This window comes from Leptonychotes weddellii, chromosome 3, assembly GCF_054177405.1.
Source record: "Leptonychotes weddellii isolate Sample4059 chromosome 3, ASM5417740v2, whole genome shotgun sequence".
In the NCBI taxonomy this organism is placed as follows: domain Eukaryota; kingdom Metazoa; phylum Chordata; class Mammalia; order Carnivora; family Phocidae; genus Leptonychotes; species Leptonychotes weddellii.
Window position 1 is genome coordinate 39,676,269 of NC_138371.1, and position 18,048 is coordinate 39,694,316.

Genomic DNA, 18,048 nt, shown 5'->3' on the forward strand with positions numbered 1-18,048 from the left:
TCCCCCTGCTCATGCTCCCTGTCTCTCTCTCAAATAAATAAATAAAATCTTAAAAAAAAAAAAAAAGAATATCTGGTAGACTGCTTAACTCTATTTCTTACCAAGTCTGTAACAAATTAACCTTGAAAACAAATCTCCCTCTCAAAAATTAATGTGCAGCTTTAGAACCAAAGTTCAAACTGTATTTTTAAAAGAACTAGTCCAGACTAGTTCCTCGCAGTAGAAAATTAAGATTAAACAATTACTTACATGGAAAGCAAACTGCCCTGAGAAATCATACATGCCACAGGAATGCATCAAACTCAGTGTATTTCGAACTGCTTCAGGGCTCAGTACTCTCTCACCAGTAATTGGACAGAAACCACCATTAGCCAGTGTTGCAGCCATCACACTGGCTGATTCACAAGTTACTTCAATGGAGCATAGCTAAAAGGAAGAAAAAAACTGTCTGAAAATCTGGGTTCACATTAATTTTTGTACTGCAGCTGACTTCTAAGGAAATCTGTTTCATCTAGTATTTCATACAGATCTGAAATCTTTCTTCCAAGGGGATTATTTTAATATAACTTGATAATATTCCAAAGATTTTAATTTGAACAAAGTTCAAGCCCCTTTACGGTTTACCCTGATTTGCCCAGTCACCTAGTCTTCTAATGGCAAAACTAGGATAAGAAGAGCCAGCCCCTAAGCACTAAGATTTGTAATTGCCCCAAGTGATATTAAAAGTTGTTTAAATATTAATACTTTCTGTTGGATACACTAACAATTATTTTTAAATCAAAAGAAAAAGGAGCCACGATATAGTTTTAAGCAACAGACATCAGTATGATAAATAGCATCTACGTGAGAAATTGCCACTTAAGGAAAAAAATGCTAAAATGCCTAACATTTCACTATAGCAAAGCTCAGCATCCCTATGTAGCAACATGCAAAAAATTAAGGGAAGAAAACTCTAAGATCGCTCTGGCCTGGATATTCTGTGTGCCTAAATCAAAATGCACTTATTAATATTGAAATACTTATTTGATACTGATTATGGCTGCTGGATAAATTATGATCAATAAAGAAGGCAAAGTCCAAGTACAATATAGTTTGAAATTTCTGCATTTAAATATAATCAAAATAATGGAAACACCTTATCATAGCAAACCCAAAATTACTCATAAAACTGAAACAATAAATATGCTCCATTTTATTTTTCCTTAACAGCAACCAAACTGTGGGGGGTAGGGGAGAAAGGAGAGGAGAAAGAGGATGGAAGAGGGAGCAGGAGAGAAAGACTAGGTTCTCAACTTGCAAGCTTTCCTTATTCATACTTCAAGACTGTACAAGAGGCACAAAAGGGGTCTGGAACAGTAAGAAGGAAAACTAATTAGCTATAGTGTATTAGGAAACTGACTGAGAACCACTTTTTGACTGACATTTACTTTTGTTTATTTATATTAAAATCTCTTCCCTATTCAAAACTACAAAACCTACTTACTATACTGACCCAGACAGCAAAGCCTTATAGTAGATTTAATCATGAAAGTCTTTCTAAAATAGATTTAAATTCCAATGATCATTTCCCAATTTAATCCTTAGTATTAATTGGAATTTTGTTTGTCATAAGATGATATACTACTAACTTTACAAATCCCAATTTGAGAGTACTTTCCTGATACCCTGATGGATGTTCAATTACATACAGCCCTTCTCCAAAAACGTAAGGCTTCTATGGCCTTCTCTTGATTTTTGCCCAGAAGTGCAGACACTTCACAGTAGATTAGTAGCACCTAGGCTGTAACAGCCAAACTCAAGTATGTACACCAAAGGAAAAGAAGCATTAATGTATGGAAGAAATTCATATGGCCAGGGGGAAAATAGGGCTACTGGATAAAAGTAACTATGACGCTGTATTTTATGTTAACACCTTATAGCTTCAAAGGAATTTCACACACATCATCTCATATTATCTTCAAGGTAACGCAGAAAGTTAGGGCAAGCATGTGCTACACATAATGAAACTAGGTCTAAGTAATTGAAATTAGGTCACATGGCTAAAAAGTGGCCAGATTAGACCTTGATTTTATATTGATAGTCTGGATTCTCAATTCACAGTTCTTCACATTGGCAGATGACAAACTGCCATCAAAATCTACTTCATTATCAACCTCCCTTACATATTCTTGAAGATTACTACAAATTTGAAATTCAAGCACTTCTTCAAAAGTAAAGACAGACAAATGTAAGGTTAACTAGAAACTAGTAACAATTAATTTATTATTATGTGGCTTGACATTATATCCCATCAGAGGCACCAATGTTATTATATCTGTAGGAATGAACTGAAATGAAAATACAGGGAGAAAAAAGGGATGCCCAGGAAGGCTATTTAAAACTGAGTTCTAAAAAAAAAAAAAAAAAAAAACTGAGTTCTAACTACATCAAAAGCTAATGATGTAATGTATGGTGATTAACATAACATAATAAAATAAAATAAATAAATAAAACTGCATTCTATAACTACAGCAGATTATATGAATGACCCACCTCCCTCATGAATGTTTAGAGTCAGAAGTTAGAAAAAACCCACCATATGACATTGCAAAAATGAATTAAACCAACCAAGAAACTGCCTCTTTAAGATGCTGAGTATGAACTGTCTGATAAACAAATAAATCCTCCAAACAAAACTGAAAAGCTAAGAAATCGCTTAGTTTATAATAAGGACAAGCCTGGAGTTATACATCATTTTTGACACTTCTTAAATATGTTTTTACAGAAAAAAACTCTTTATTACATTCTGAGGCATGACATTTTAGGAGAAAAAGACATGAAATTATCTTTCATGAAGCCTTTTTTTTGGAAGGTCAATGGTAAATGTATTTTATCTTAGCCAGGAGCCATGATTTCACAGATATCTATATTCTGCAAAATGTGACATGCCCATTTATATATAAAATTCATAGAGTTAAAGTAAATTACCTGGAAATAGAAGTCTAATATACCAACCATGTCTGTGCCTTCTGGAAAACACTGGAAAAACAGAAAGGCAATTAAAAACAAGTATATATGCACATATGTAAAAGACACATAAAGATTAAATTTAAAATGTACACAAATGTTTCATCTTGAGAAAATAGCACATAACCTATAAACAGTATAAACATGAAATAATGAAGAACAATAAAGTAAAAGTACATCACATACAGATTTCTAAATACTAGTTTAACAATGATAAACTGATTCATAATTCATAAACTAAGTTACTGGACCACCCTCTTAAAATTTAAAAATCAAATGTAATCAACAATAGTCTGGCATTACACTTTTGGAAAAATGGGCTAATCCTTAAGCAAAACTTGCATTAATAAAACTAGTCAAATATTTGAATACTGCCAGATACTAAATCGATTTAATAATATTAACATTTTGATACCATTAACTCAAAAGAGTGTTTTGCGAAAACTTCTGTACCTTAACTAGTAATAGGTAGTTGCTTAAAATCTGTTGCTGAGTTCTTAACATACATCTTAATGTAATTTATGAAATAAAATAATTTGAAATAGAAATAAAAATTCAAAAACCTTTTTTTCTTTTAGGTAATATCCTATTGCAAAATTTCGATCTCCACTTTCTCTTTCAGACTGAAACCTAGGAAGAAAACAAAATTGCTCTATTTACTTATTTTCTGTAAGAGTATGACTGTTCTGTAGTTTAATTCGTATAGCAAAGTAAAGTATAAAGAACACATTGACCTAAGAGTCAAGATTGCTAGGTTCCAATCCCAGTTCTGTCAATAGGCTAGCTATGTGTCTTGGGGAAGTTATTTAAGTGACAATTCTTTTAGCCTTAACTTCCTCAGCTATAAAAGGACTGAAATGAGCTAGGCCCTTTCTAATCTTCATATTTTATGAATAAAGAAGCTAATTTTAAAATTATCAAATATTCCACCATTAAAAAATATACTAAGAAGTTGCAGAATCTCTGGATCCTCCAAAAGTACAATAATCAATTCCAACTGAGGGAATCCATGGAAATTTCACTGAGAGAGGGACACATGAAATGGGCCTTTCGGCATTTGTTAGATTAACAGATTTCAGGGGGAAGCCTAGACAGTGGCAAATTCCATGTAGCAAGAACAAAGTTAAAAAGTATAAAAGACAGGACTTCATTGAAGAATGGCACATATTCTTAAAAGAACTAGGCAAAAAAAAAAAAAAGAATAATGGCACATATTCTGATGTATCTGGGAAATAGGGTTCATGGAGAAGAGTGGAGAAACATCAAACTAACAAGGGAGACTAGGACCACATTATTAAGACTGATAAATGCTAAAAATGGCTCCTGATTGCCAGCAAAATGAAAGCTTCAAGGCTTTCAATCAAATTACCTTGTCAGATCTACATTTTAGAAGGATAACTTGACATCAGTTTGGGAAAGGGAAAAAAGAAAGGATGACTGATGCTATTAGGAGACCGGAGTAATAAGAGCCACCAAAAGCCTGAACTTAGGTAGTGGTGATAGGAATGGAAGGACAGGTATGATCAAACATGAGAGCAGTTCAGCAAATCTTCCAACTTGATGGGAAAGAGGAGAAACAGGGTGAATGAAGTCTGGTACAAAACTCTAGATTTCTAATGCAGTCTACTGAAAGGATCGTGATACCAACTGATGGGAACCCTGGAGCAAAGAGCAGTTTGAGAAGAAAGAGAATGAGTTTTAATTTAGACAGATTTAATCTGCAGTACATTTGAGAAATCAACCTACAAGAGTCCAGAAGGCTGCTGACAAAAGAGGAACTGTCGGTGACACACTGTATCATTGATCATGGAGTGGGGGGTGGCAGTCCCCCCTACCTATACATTCTAATGTTCTTATGGTCAGAAAAACAATGCTGAATGTGGAAAAGCTCTTGAAAATAAACTTATCCACTTGCCATACCTTTAAAAAAAAAAAATCAACATAGTGTAGTAACTACTCAGCAATTATCACAATGCCTAGCATATACCTCTGTGCAACAAACACTAAATCAAGTGCCTATTATCTACCAGGTAACAGGAATACAAAAATGAATTGGAAGATATTCTATCCAGGTCTAAAGGAGATCAGAGTCTAATAGCAGTGATGGGGCAGAGAGACACAGAGTAAGCTCAATTAAATATGGTAATATGAGACCACAGAAGAGAGGTGAGATGAGATTCATGAAAAACTTCCGGGAAAAGATACTTAAGCTGATGAATAAAAGTTGGTACAACAACCTGAAAATTTTTGCCTCCTGAAACGTAGTACAAAGCGTCACTTAGTTAGTAGTCATGTCAAAACTGTTTCAGCTTTATCTAACCACAGGAAACAACCAGACCTATTCAAAATGGAGAATATCCACTATAGCCAGATGCAGCCTACTGCCTGTTTTTAGAAATAAAGTTTCTTGAAGATCACCTCATGTTGTCTATGGCTGCTTTCCTACTAGTAGAGATGAGTAGTTGCAACAGAGTCTATACGGCCCACAAGTCTGAAATATTTACTATCTGGTCCTTCACAGAGAAAATTAGTTAATTCCTACTTTGTAAAACAAGTGATTGACACTTCCAAAAAAAGCCATTTAATAAAATTTTATAAAGCAAGGGTATAGAGCAGGGGGACTCTTCTATTTTAATAAAGCAAAAGAGACTTATATAAATGTATTGTATGAACCTTGATTAATTCCTGGGGAAAAAGGCTGTAATAGGCATTTAAGGGACAGTTGGGGACATTTACATATTAATGATATTTTTAAATTAATGTTAATGATCTTAAATATGTTGATGGTATTGTGGTTATGTAGGAGAATGTCCTTATGAATACACATGTTGAGTTATTTAAGGGTGAAATGTTGTGATATCTATAACTTTATTTCTATTAGTTCAGGGAAAAAATCCCAACATATACATGTATATTTACATATATGTACATATATAGAGAGATACACATGTTTTTAAACACTTCTATTTAAAAAAAGAGGTTGAGGAAAAGCAAATGAGACAAAATATTAATCAGAAAATATAGGTGAAAGATACCCAGATATTCACTGTTTATTATTTCGACTTTTCTGTAGACTGGCCAATTTCAAAATAAAAAATTGGGGTGAAAGTCAACTTAGCCAGGCAGAGAAATTAAGAGAGGTAAGACAGGGGCATCTGAGTGGCTCAGGCAGTTAAGCGTCTGACTCTTAGTTTCTGCTCAGGTCATGATCTCAGGGTTGTGGGGATCGACCCCGTAATGGGCTCCTCATTCAGCCTGGAGTCAGCTTGTCCCTCTCCCTCTGCTCTCCATCCTCTACCCCGGTTCACACACGCTCTCTCTCTCTCAAAAATATATAAATAAATAAAATCTTAAAAAAAAAAAAAGAGGTAAAACATGTATTACAGGCAAAGAGAAAACTGAATAACTGTATCGGTAATTTTTTTTTTTGAAGACTTTATTTATTTATCTGAGAGAGAAAGAACACAAGCAGGGGGAGTGGCAGGCAGAGGGAGAAGCAGGTTCCCTGCTGAGCAAGGAGCCCAATGCTGGACTCAATCCCAGGACCCTGGGATCATGACCTGAGCCCAAGGCAGACACTTAACAGACTGAGCCATCCAGGCATCCTTAACTATTAGTAATTTAAGGTAAAGTTGGATTCCTTTCTAATTCTATAATTACCCACAAGAAGTTTATCAAAACTGTTTAAAGCATTTATTTATTCACTGAAGTAAGCCCTAGAATCAACAAGGGAGAACAGATTAATTCTAAGTACACTGTGTATTATAATATAGAGAAAGCGGGGAGAGGGAGGTAGAGGGGAGGGACAAGACAGTATTTAAAACAGAATTCTATAATCTAGTTATTTTTGTTAATTTAAAGAGGCCTGGCCTATTATAAAAAACATAAGTCATAAATCAGACTCACGTCGCATTACTGAATCCAACATATTCATTGCCAGCCATCTTATTCAAAAACTGCATCACCTATAAACCAAAATTAGAAAGTATTAGTAGTCAAAAAACAAATATATAAGGAATATAAATATAACATGAAAACTGAATTCCATATTGCACTTACATAGTCAAATTTTTCAGCATTATTCACTCCTTGCTGCAAAGAAATGAGACATAAATGTTAATATAAGCATCACTCTACAGTTAAGTTTTAAGTGAATATAATATCAAAATTCCAAACTGCTATCATTACAATTAATATATTGTACATTAGTACTTTTAAGACTAGGAAATACTCTAAAATAATTTAATATTTACATAAACTTTTTACATGTTCTTTTTTTTAATACCAATATGTTGAGAATGGATCTGAATTACAAAGGGAATGCTTTATTTTAAGTATATCTTTACCCAACCCAAAGTTACAGAATTTTAGTTACCCCAAGTCCCCTTATCTTTCATGACAACACATAATATTCTAGAACATATGTTATTTAATTTCATATTTTAAAAAAACTTAAAATAAAGTTTCACCCTTAGAAAAGAATTGAGTATTTATAAATTATGGTTTTTAATTAAGAACAATCTACTTATATTTTTAAAATAACCTTAAACCAGCATTAGAGTTAGAAAAATGAGTTATGTTGCAAAACTAACTAATCTTTTATAATTCTAGTATATAACAAACATTCTGAATACATTTTGCTAGTGTAAAGAAAGCTCTACCTTTAACATCTCATTTGTTTTAACAATTCTTGAACTAAAAAAATATATATTCCATAGTCTCTAAAAAATTAGCTACATTTGAATTTAGCATTATGCCAATTCAGAGCATGGAAGATGTATTGTTTCATGACTTCTATTTCTGATATGTTAGCTACTGCAAATGTCAGTAGGAAAAACCTATGTAATGTAGATCAGTTCAAGTAGCCAAATGGTTTCATTTTACCTCGGCGAAGTTTACAAAGCAGTAAGATGTAGATCTGAAATCAAACGTATTAATTGGTGATGTGCACCCAATAGAAACAATACATCTCTAATTTTTAAAACAGGTTTAAAATAATTTGACAACTAAAAATTTAAAAACAAATTTCTTAACTTTACCCTCAAAAATTCCAAAACATTACACTTTAAAATTTTATTATGAGGGGGAAACCTGTACCAGAGAATTATTTAACTGAATAAAGCCAGGTTCATTCTCCACTTTACAAGTGGACTAGGATGTGGCTGATAATCTGTAAAACCTTACAAATCAACTTATTTAAAGAAAGGATGTCAATCACATACACAATCAGTAGCTGAAAAGAACACACTATTTCATCAAAATTAGGCATTAACAAAGCTTAAACAAGATAAGAATAATTTAGCTACAGCCATATTGTAATCACTATCTATTTTCCCTAAAGTGCCTTTTGACATATTTTAAGTTTTCTTTCCTTATAATACACCAGAATTCAAAATGTAGAAATGTAACTCCAAAGCTGTTCAATGAAAAATAATTAAAAGAAGAAATTACCAACTTCATTGAACTGTTGCAGTTGTCAAAATATTCCATAGATCCTAATGCTGTAAAATATGTAACAACATTTAAACCACAAAAACCTTTTTAACCTTTGAGAAAGCACAAAAAAAAAAAAAAAAAAAAAAGAACAACTCTTTTGGAAAAGGATGTCAGCATTTGCATTGGGATGTTACATGTATAATTACCATTATACAATTAATCAATGTAAAATAGACAAGTTATACTGAACTTTCATTCTCTGACCTAAACTGTGCCCTACAGAACAAATACAATTTTCTTTATTTAGCTGTCATGTTTAATAAAAAGAAAAAAAAAACCTTCCAACTCTAGACTATGGTCACATGCTTGGTCTACTTTGTAGCTTACTAAATTAAAGCACAATTGAGTTTTGCTTCTATGCTGTTTTTAAAAAACTGATATTTACCAATGTCAATCATTATATAACATTTTGGATAAGCTACTTGAAACGTCCTAGGCAGATTATATAAACAAGCAAAATAAAGTATCTCACTGATTTTTGTTGACCCAAGAAAGTTTTTCCCCAAAACTTCCCCATTTAAAAGTAAAAGCACTTGATTAATGTTTATTCTTAGTATCTACCCTGGAAATAGTATTATTTAAGTCAATAAAATATATTTGCCCCTATATCTCTTGGGGAGGTTCTGTGCACCCCAGGGATATATGGGCTCTAATAATCATTACAAAATGCTGTTATTTTAATTTCTAAAAAAATAACTGTATAAAGTTTATTTGCAAAGATGTGAGGGAAAAAGCACACATACACATACAAAAGAGAGTAAACCCCCCAAAAGCAAAAATGTAAACTGTAAAAAAAATCCATCATCATTATCTAGTAGTGGGGTACAGAGGGGTGGAAGAAGAGATGTTATGAATATCAGAAGCCAGGAATGGGTACATGGGAGCTAGTTACACTATCATGTTTATTTTGTATATGTTTGAAATTTTTCATAAAAAGTTAAAGAAAAAAATGTTTGTTAATAATGTCCCATGTTAATTTACAACTGTTATTTTAGAATATTCTTTTCTTTTTGAAATAGTAATTGAATTTTAATTAGTTCATATATAAGTAGATTATTTTCTACTCTTCCTATTTAAAATTTTTAGATGTATGAGTTGAGAAATCTTTCTGACAACAGAGGAGTAGATAGAAATAGAAAAGGTTTTGTTATAGCAATACCACTCAGTTCTTTACATATAAAAGTCACACAGTAATCAATCCATCCTTAAAAATTCTACTTAATGCTCTTACTAACAACTTGATTAGATCCTCTGTCCATTTTGTTGAAACCAAAGACCTAGAAACAACCTAGAATACAGAGGGCTGTTCCCACTCTTTACAATGATTCATACCCTCAATACCACTGACTCTAATATTTCAAAATGTTCTCTTTTGTTGGTGCCCAAGAGGCTTTTATAACCTGAAGCAGTGCACCATAGTAAAATTTGGGACGCATGAGAAGTATGCCTTCTTATGAAAACTGGGAGGAAATCTGGACCAAAGGCAGACTAATTTTAAGCAAGACATATATGAAAACTGAGATTTGCAAACTGATAGTCTTAAAACTATTAATGTCCCTTTGTCTCTTGGAAAAAAATTCCCATAACCAGGGATATGTTTATCCCAGTTTTAAGTCACTGTACAACCATTATTAGATATGTTATTTTAATTTTAGAAAAAGTTACAGTGATATTTAGTAAGTACAGTAGGAAAACTTAAAAAAATAAATTGGAGAAAATATATTTACCAAATCCATTCACCAATTTTTTTTTTTTTTTTTGGTGTGAAAAAGTGTTTTTATTAAGGGAAGGGAACAAGACCCATGGGCAGAATGAGCTGCTGTGAGGAGTGACTGATTATATACATTTAAGTTGTAGGGGGGTAGAGATAAAGGAAGTTTCTAAAGGGATTTTCATATGTTAAAGAAGACTTACAGGATCCTGGAGATTAAATGACTTTTAAAAGCAAACCATGTTTTGTTTGAAAAGGGTAGTAATCAGATCGAGAGACTAGAAAAGTATACAAATTAATTTCTCTGTAAACATTCCTACACTAAGTTAAAGAATTTCCATTTCATTGAAGAAAATTTTATGAATGAAAATGTGATAAATAGGCACAGAGTTTTAGACATTGGCTATTAAAAGAATTAATATAACTATGTTGGAGTGTTTTTATAGCCTGTTTTTACAACATACTCCTGAACTCAATTATATATTATACATTAAAACACAGGTGAAAATATTACTGTTAACAGGGACATATGCTAATAAATTTAGTATAAAAATGATTCATTTGAAGTCCATGCATTAATCAGTTATTTTGTAAGTAAATCACTTGATTCCATTCATAAAGTATGGAGGTGTAAAAGCCAATTGAAAATTAGAGATCACAGAGGAAAGAGGCATAAAAGAGGCAAAAAGAAATAACTGAAAATGATTTTATAGAATACTCTTTAATCTTGCCACAGAAAACGCTTTAAAGCTAAATAATACTTGGAGGATTTAAAATAGATATTACAGGTAAAAAATAATGTTCTAAATCTAGTATTATCTAGATTAATCTAAATATAAAGAGAAAAATTCTGTTGGAAACAAATTATCTGCCTTTCATTAAAAAAAAAAAAACCTCAAAGAACTCAGCTGATATAAACATGGAGTGAATAAAACAATTAACACGATAAAGTCACCAAATCCAAGACATCATCCAATGCTCCCCAGAGCCACAAATCACCTTAAAAGTGTGGCTCACAGGCACATTCAACAGGTTGCTGCTAACATAACCAAACTGAGCACTATATACATACTAACTAAATTCATCTTATTTTCATGGAGTATGACTGAATTGTCTTTTAAAAAGAAAAAATCTGATGTTTTAAATTTAAAAATACTTCTGATTTTTAAAAAAATCAGACTTCTTCAAATGACAAAAACTGGAAAATACTATTAGAATAAAGAGAGACAAAAACACAGAAGACAATGTAACTTACTCTTTACCTTTAAAATAAAAAAGCAGAAGTATGTTATCCTCATTTTCCCACCCTAACCCTCAAGTTATCCGAAGATCTTAACTTTTAAACTAAAACTAGGTGAAGTTTTTACCACTGCAAAGAAAAAAATTACATACGTAACTGCTATTTCATCCAGAGTTAACTGTGCTCCTTTCAAATTTATTTTTACTCTTCCTTTTAAATCAAGCAACCATATTATCATCATCAGATAAAACAAACTGCATCAAAAAGTATTCTTTTAAACTTAGTAGTTACCACAAAGAAGAAAGGATATTAATTTTATAGTTTTTTAAAATTATGTGCATTTTAAGTACAAAATGACATTTGCAGTTTTTTTTTAAGGTATTTACCTATATAAGCTTTGTTTAAAATTTTAAATATTGGAGTTTTCCTATAAGTTTAGTAGTTAAGAATTTATGCAACAGGTTCCTTCTGTCCAAATCCTCCTTTTTTCCACAATCTGCTAATCCTTTTGAATACTTGCTCTGCCTCGTTCCCCCATTTCCTGAGGATCATCTCCAATCCTACAAGGAAAAAATATCAATACTACAAAATTAAGAAATAAAGAGTCTTACTAAAGACTCTACTTAATTTTTTGGGGCGGGGTGAGAGAAGACTAACATGAGGAGAATGTTTTAATAGCACCAAATAAAGTTGAAGTTTGAAAGAAAAAATAGCCTTAAGGTCATCAACTAAAAGAGCTAAAAAACAAAATTTACATCTAGTAGCCATGGTAAAATATCCACGCTTTGGGTACTCAAATGCAAGCTCCTTGAGAAAAGGGTTATTAGTTCCTTACAGATAGCAGGTACTGACTAACGTCCAAAGAATGACCATATTACACCCACTAAAATTAGATGTGACTTTTAAGCCAATAAACTGTTATCTTTTGTACAAGTTAAAATTAAAAAAATAAAACTTCTGCTTTTTGGACAATATAACTATGCTAGGTAAAGACAAAGATGTCATCAAGAGAAACAGCAAACACCTACATTAAATATGGCAGAATGAATTCTAATGAAGAGCAAACACATCAGATTTAGCTCAAGCCCGACTCTACTGCTGTCAGTCCCTGTCTAGTCTCAGTTTCTTCACCTCATCTATATAAAGTAAGAAGGCTGGACTTGAAGACCCTTCTGGCAATAGTTTTGTTACCTCAATTTCAATTACTAATTCATAAATATGTGATCATACAACCTTCACAGATAACATACAGATTTTTAGAGGAGTTCTCAATTCTTTAAAAAAAAAAAAGTCTAAAGAAGTATTACATTACATTACATACCCCTCCAAGACTTAGATGAACTTCATTAAAGAAAAAGAAAGAAATTTGTGAAACACTTCTAAAAACAAAACAAAAATGCCAAGAAAGTGACCTTAAATATGAACTATATCCCAAAGCCTCATTTTCAACTTTGCCAGTAAATTAAAAATGTTTCTATATTTAAAATCACTGATCAAATTTATAAATACAAGATGACTCAGTTAAATTTTTGCACTGTTGGACACTGAACCACACTTATGTTGTGTATACGTGTTTTTTTCAGTTTCATATAATGTGACTTTTATGGCTCATGACTGAACATGAGAAATGAAACTGATGAAGTGATGGTGTGATATGACCAGACATGCATTTCTCACATGCAGCATTTCAGCGTAGTATATGAAACCCATGAATCATTAAACAAAAGATGTTTAAGTGCATGCAGTTAAGGAAGGCTTCTTTTTATCATTTACGTATGCCCTTTCCTGAAAATACTATTGGTGTGCTATGTTATTCTTTCTCCAATGTAAGAATTCTTCAACTTGGATTCACAGATCAGCTTTCAAAGGGTCTGTAAACTCCTTAAAGTTTTATAATCACCGTATGTGAACATTTTTCTGGGAAGACCCAAAAAAGCTTTGGAACCATTCTAGTGCTTTTCTCATCAAGCACTAATACATAGGTTATATTATCATAACTTTCCTTACCTCTAATTTGTTACTTGTTCAAATCTAAACAATTATTAAAGAGACTTTTCTCTCATCACAATGTTTACTGAATTTCACCGTAAGGACCCATTCATACTTGTGTCCACCTCACACTACAAGGTAAGCAAGCTACCTGAAGGAAGGACTGTGCCTAGCACAGATTTGTATTATAATTTTCTACAACAAATATTCTCTCACCTCAAACTGACAACTTTTACCTTATGTAAAACAGTCATGAATAGCTAGATGTTATAATGGGCAAATAAAAATTTCCACAGTCTATTAAAATTAGCTACATTAAAGAATAATACTTGGCTATATAATACCTACCTCACTAGAGTTAAAAAGATTAAGTGGGCCAATGCTTACGAAGTATTTACGCTAAAATAACAACTAAACATACAGAATTCTTATCATAGTAGTCTTCTATTTAAAGCCTTTTCTCATGAACATATAAAATTCATGAAAGAGGATTTCTAGTATACAAATTAGGTTAAGTTTTTATTAATTGGGCCAAAGGCATAATTTATATCCAAACATTCTTTGTGTAACCAGGGTATCCTGTCCTCACTAATGCATCTACAAAGCCATGTAGTTATGTTTTTTTATGCTTGGAAAAGATAAGCACGGATTTACTGAAGAAAGTATATAAATGTTCCAAACACGAATGAGATTTATTTGAATATAAATGAAATTTATAATTAGAAATTAAAAATCTAAACAGTATCACACACTCATATCATTTTCAAATACTTATTCCAAACAACATTAGAGCTTCCAATTATTAAGGCAAACCAGACACTAAAACAATCGAAATCAAAACATACAATGTAAAACAAAGCATAGGAAAAATAATAAAACTTAATAATTGGAATAAGTCTTACTCAGTTATGATAATAAGCAAAACAAATGAAAGAAGTTCAGATGAAAATTGTGAATGTAGCTCCTGAGAGTAGAAAGGACTTCAGAATGTTCAAGGGTAAATGTACTTTGTCTTAACACAAAGTACCAGAACATTTGTTCCTACATATGCTGATGACAGTTAACAGTAAAATGCTTTTAATTGTGTTTACATCTGTTCATTTTCGAAGAGCCAAAAGGAAAAGGAAGAAAAAATATCAAAACTTTAGGAAGAAAAACCTCTGTGCCTATTGTTCAGCAGAGACTTCTTTTTGAATTTTTGCCAGATCTTCAGGTCAAGAGTGACTGAGTAACTCTTACAATGAGTCATCTGTTTTTAATTTCGTCCTTGAAATTACATTATTTATTTTTAAATAAGAATTTTAGCTTTATACCATAAGATTAATTTTTTTAACACCAAAACTTTTCATAATTCTACATAATTAATCCAAGATTCATCTTTATGCCTTAGTTATTTTTAAAAACTTACTAGGTTAAAAGGAATTGTCAACATTTTACCTTTATTAATGAAGTCACAACAATTGCTCCAGCATTTACCATAGGATTGTGTGGCTTATCTATAAAATATAAAACGATAGCATTATTTCAAATACTTGATATCATTTTCTATGATGCATAGGTATTTCCCGTGAACATACATCTATTTTCTTTATGTAAGATATTGTTACAGTTCTTTTATGGCAGGGGGAAAAGAGGGTGAAAGAATGCATTTAAGTCATTTACTTATCAAACCCATAATATACTTCTATAGTAACTATATAGGGAAACAAAGATTCATGTATCAAAAGACAGTGAATAGTAGTATTAAAGTACATCGAAATTTCCTAACTACCATTTACTAGCTATTTGACCTTGGGCAAGTAACTGAACTTCACTATGCCTCAATTTTCCCACTGTATATTGGGAGTAATAAATAGCATCAACACCTCAGTGAGTCATAATTCTTGAATGAATTAAAACACATGAAATGCTTAAATGTACATGGCACACTATTAAAAAATAACCTTGAAAAAAGCACATCTAGTATGAAACCACTCTTGCTTTTTAAAGTGCTTTATTTTGGGGGCACCTGGGTGGCTCAGTTGGTTAAGTGTCTGCCTTTGGCTCAAGTCATGATCCCAGAGTCCTGGGATCAAGCCCTGCATCAGGCTCTCTGCTCAGTGGGGAGCCTGCTTCTCCGTCTCCCTCTGCCTACTGCTCTGCCTACTTGTGTTCTGTCAAATAAATAAAATCTTTTTTAAAAAGTGCTTTATTTTTGTTTTTATGAATATACACATACACATGTAGAAAAAGAAAAACACTATAAAGGGATATACCTATGATAAAAATATTACAGGGGATTTAAATTATATTCTGTATTTTTTCTATATTTCCTGACAATAAAGATTTAAAAAATTATTTATAATTTAAGTTCATCCAAAATCCTATCTCTTAATTCTTACAACAAATAGAATTTCAAATATCAACTGATTACACTGATATCTGTGAAATCATGGCTCCTGGCTAAGATAAAATACATTTACCATTGACCTTCCAAAAAAAGCCTTCATGAAAGATAATTTCATGTCTTTTTCTCCTAAAATGTCATGCCTCAGAATGTAATAGTTTTTTCCTGTAAAAACATATTTAAGAAGTGTCAAAAATGATGTTGTTAACTCCAGGCTTGTCCTTATTATAAACTAAGCGATTTCTTAGCTTTTCAGTTTTGTTTGGAGGAGAGTTCATTGGCTTTTAGTATATTCATAGAGTTGTGCAACCATTACCACAATCCATTTTGGGATACTTCTGTCACCCCAAAAAGATACCTTGTACCCATTAGCGGTGAGTATCCATTTCTCTCCTACCCCTGGCAACTAGTAATCTACTTTCTGTCTCTATAGATTTGCCTGTTCTGGGGGTGCCTGGGTGGCTCAGTCAGTTAAGCATCCGACTCTTTCAGCTCAGGTCATGATCTCAGGGTCCTGAGATCCAGCCCTGCGTGCTTAAGATTCTTTTCTCTCCTTCTACCCACCCTCCCCACACACTCCAAATGAGTGAATTATATGGCATGTGAAGTATCTCCCAATAACATTGTTAAATTTTTCTTTATTTTAAAAAATAAAGACAAAAAATTAGGTAATTGACAGTTTACCAGTTTCCCCTCAATATAAGATCAACAATGTGATTTAGTAGCTATGGTTTAAACACTGTACATTTTGGGTTACCCATAATGATGATTAGTTCCAAACTGTAAATACTCTGATATTATACTAAATTTTAACATTTGGAGTACAGTATCAGAGTATTTACAATCAAGAGTTCACCTATTCCAAATCTCCCTAAGAGAAGTTTGCCTTCTCTGAGATCACACAAAATGAGGGCAATTACTGTCAAAGAAAAGTACTACATGGCAAAAGGGAGCTAACAAAAAATTTCCAATATTATTCACCTGAAAAAAATAAGATACAGACAAAAAACAATAGGGAAATCAAGCTGTGCTAAATTAGTTTATATTTGTGTTTGTGCAGATGTTTATGAGTCTGTCCTTTTGTGGTTTTTTGACATCATGTTTAGGCTCTAGGGCCTTTACAAGGCAGCTAATGTGTGTATTCCAAATGGTACCACATAAATATGTGCATTTAATATTTTCTAAATCATAAATATTCTGCAAATACATCAGCTGCATTCAAGAAGATCTTTCAAAGAACACTAAAGCATTTCATGGCATGACAGTGCAACTTTCAGATGTAAGCAACTGCTCTCTCTGCCTTTGGCTCAAAAGCCAACACCTCAGTGTTTGGAACTGCTCTCAAAACAAATAGAGAAGCACAAGAAAATACCATTCTTTTTTTTTTTAAGATTTATTTATTTTAGAGAAATAAAGAGGGCGCAGTGGGGAGGGGCAGAGGGACAAGCAGAGAGAGAATCTCAAGCAGACTCCCTGCTGAGCTTGGAGCCCCACGAGGGGCTCAATCCCAGGACCCTGAGATCATGACTTGAACTGCAATCAAGAGTTGGATGCTTAACCAACTGAGCCACACCCAGGCGCCCCAAGAAAATACCATTCTTATAACTTCATTAAAAAAATTAAATAAAACAATAATAAGTATAAGGCACATTTCATTCTTCATCCAGCACAAACAAAAAATGCAAAAGTATATTTCTCACAACCATTATTGCAACCACTAAATTCCTTCACTCCTTCTTTCTTTGATTCTATCTTAACTCATCACAAAATGAGAAAGATAGCGTATGTAGGAAATACTGAAATATAGAAACCAATACATAGGTTGGTGTTTAGATTTAAAACTTCTATCACAGAAAACAAACAAACAAAAACCACCTCTATCAGGAGTGCCTGGGTGGCTCAGTTGGTTAAGCATCTGCCTTCAGCTCAGGTCATGATCTCAGGTCCTGGGATCAAGTCCTGCATGGGGCTCCCTGCTCAGTGGGGAGTTTGCTTCTCCCTCTCCCTCTGCCCCTCCCCCTACTCATGCTCTCCCTCTCTCTCTCAATAAATAAAATCTTTAAAAATAAATAAATAAATAAAATAAAACCTCTATCAGATCAAAAGTACTAACTACCTTTGTCCTCCCCCTTTGCTTTTGAATTCCTATTAAGCAGTAATACTTGTTAGCCAGCCAACTATTTAATACAAGATGTTTCTTTCAAATATTAAATGTTATGA

At 32.6% G+C, this 18,048-nt stretch overlaps 1 protein-coding gene across 6 annotated transcripts in view; it reads right to left on the bottom strand.

Annotated features, from left to right (window-relative positions):
- GLS (glutaminase) overlaps positions 1-18,048 on the bottom strand; it is a 73,408-nt gene that overhangs the window by 29,792 nt on the left and 25,568 nt on the right. For 3 of the 6 annotated variants that reach the window (XM_006726969.3, XM_006726970.3, XM_081813965.1), the window contains exons 7-12: positions 14,880-14,938; positions 7,066-7,098; positions 6,913-6,971; positions 3,570-3,636; positions 2,968-3,018; positions 250-426 (exon numbers count right to left, since the gene is read on the bottom strand). In XM_006726969.3, coding sequence (XP_006727032.1) covers positions 250-426; positions 2,968-3,018; positions 3,570-3,636; positions 6,913-6,971; positions 7,066-7,098; positions 14,880-14,938 — 446 coding nt within the window. Of the gene's footprint in view, positions 1-249; positions 427-2,967; positions 3,019-3,569; positions 3,637-6,912; positions 6,972-7,065; positions 7,099-7,890; positions 7,925-8,110; positions 12,014-14,879; positions 14,939-18,048 lie in introns of those variants that run through there. The other 3 variants (XR_014143461.1, XM_081813967.1, XM_081813966.1) reach the window with 3 other exon arrangements.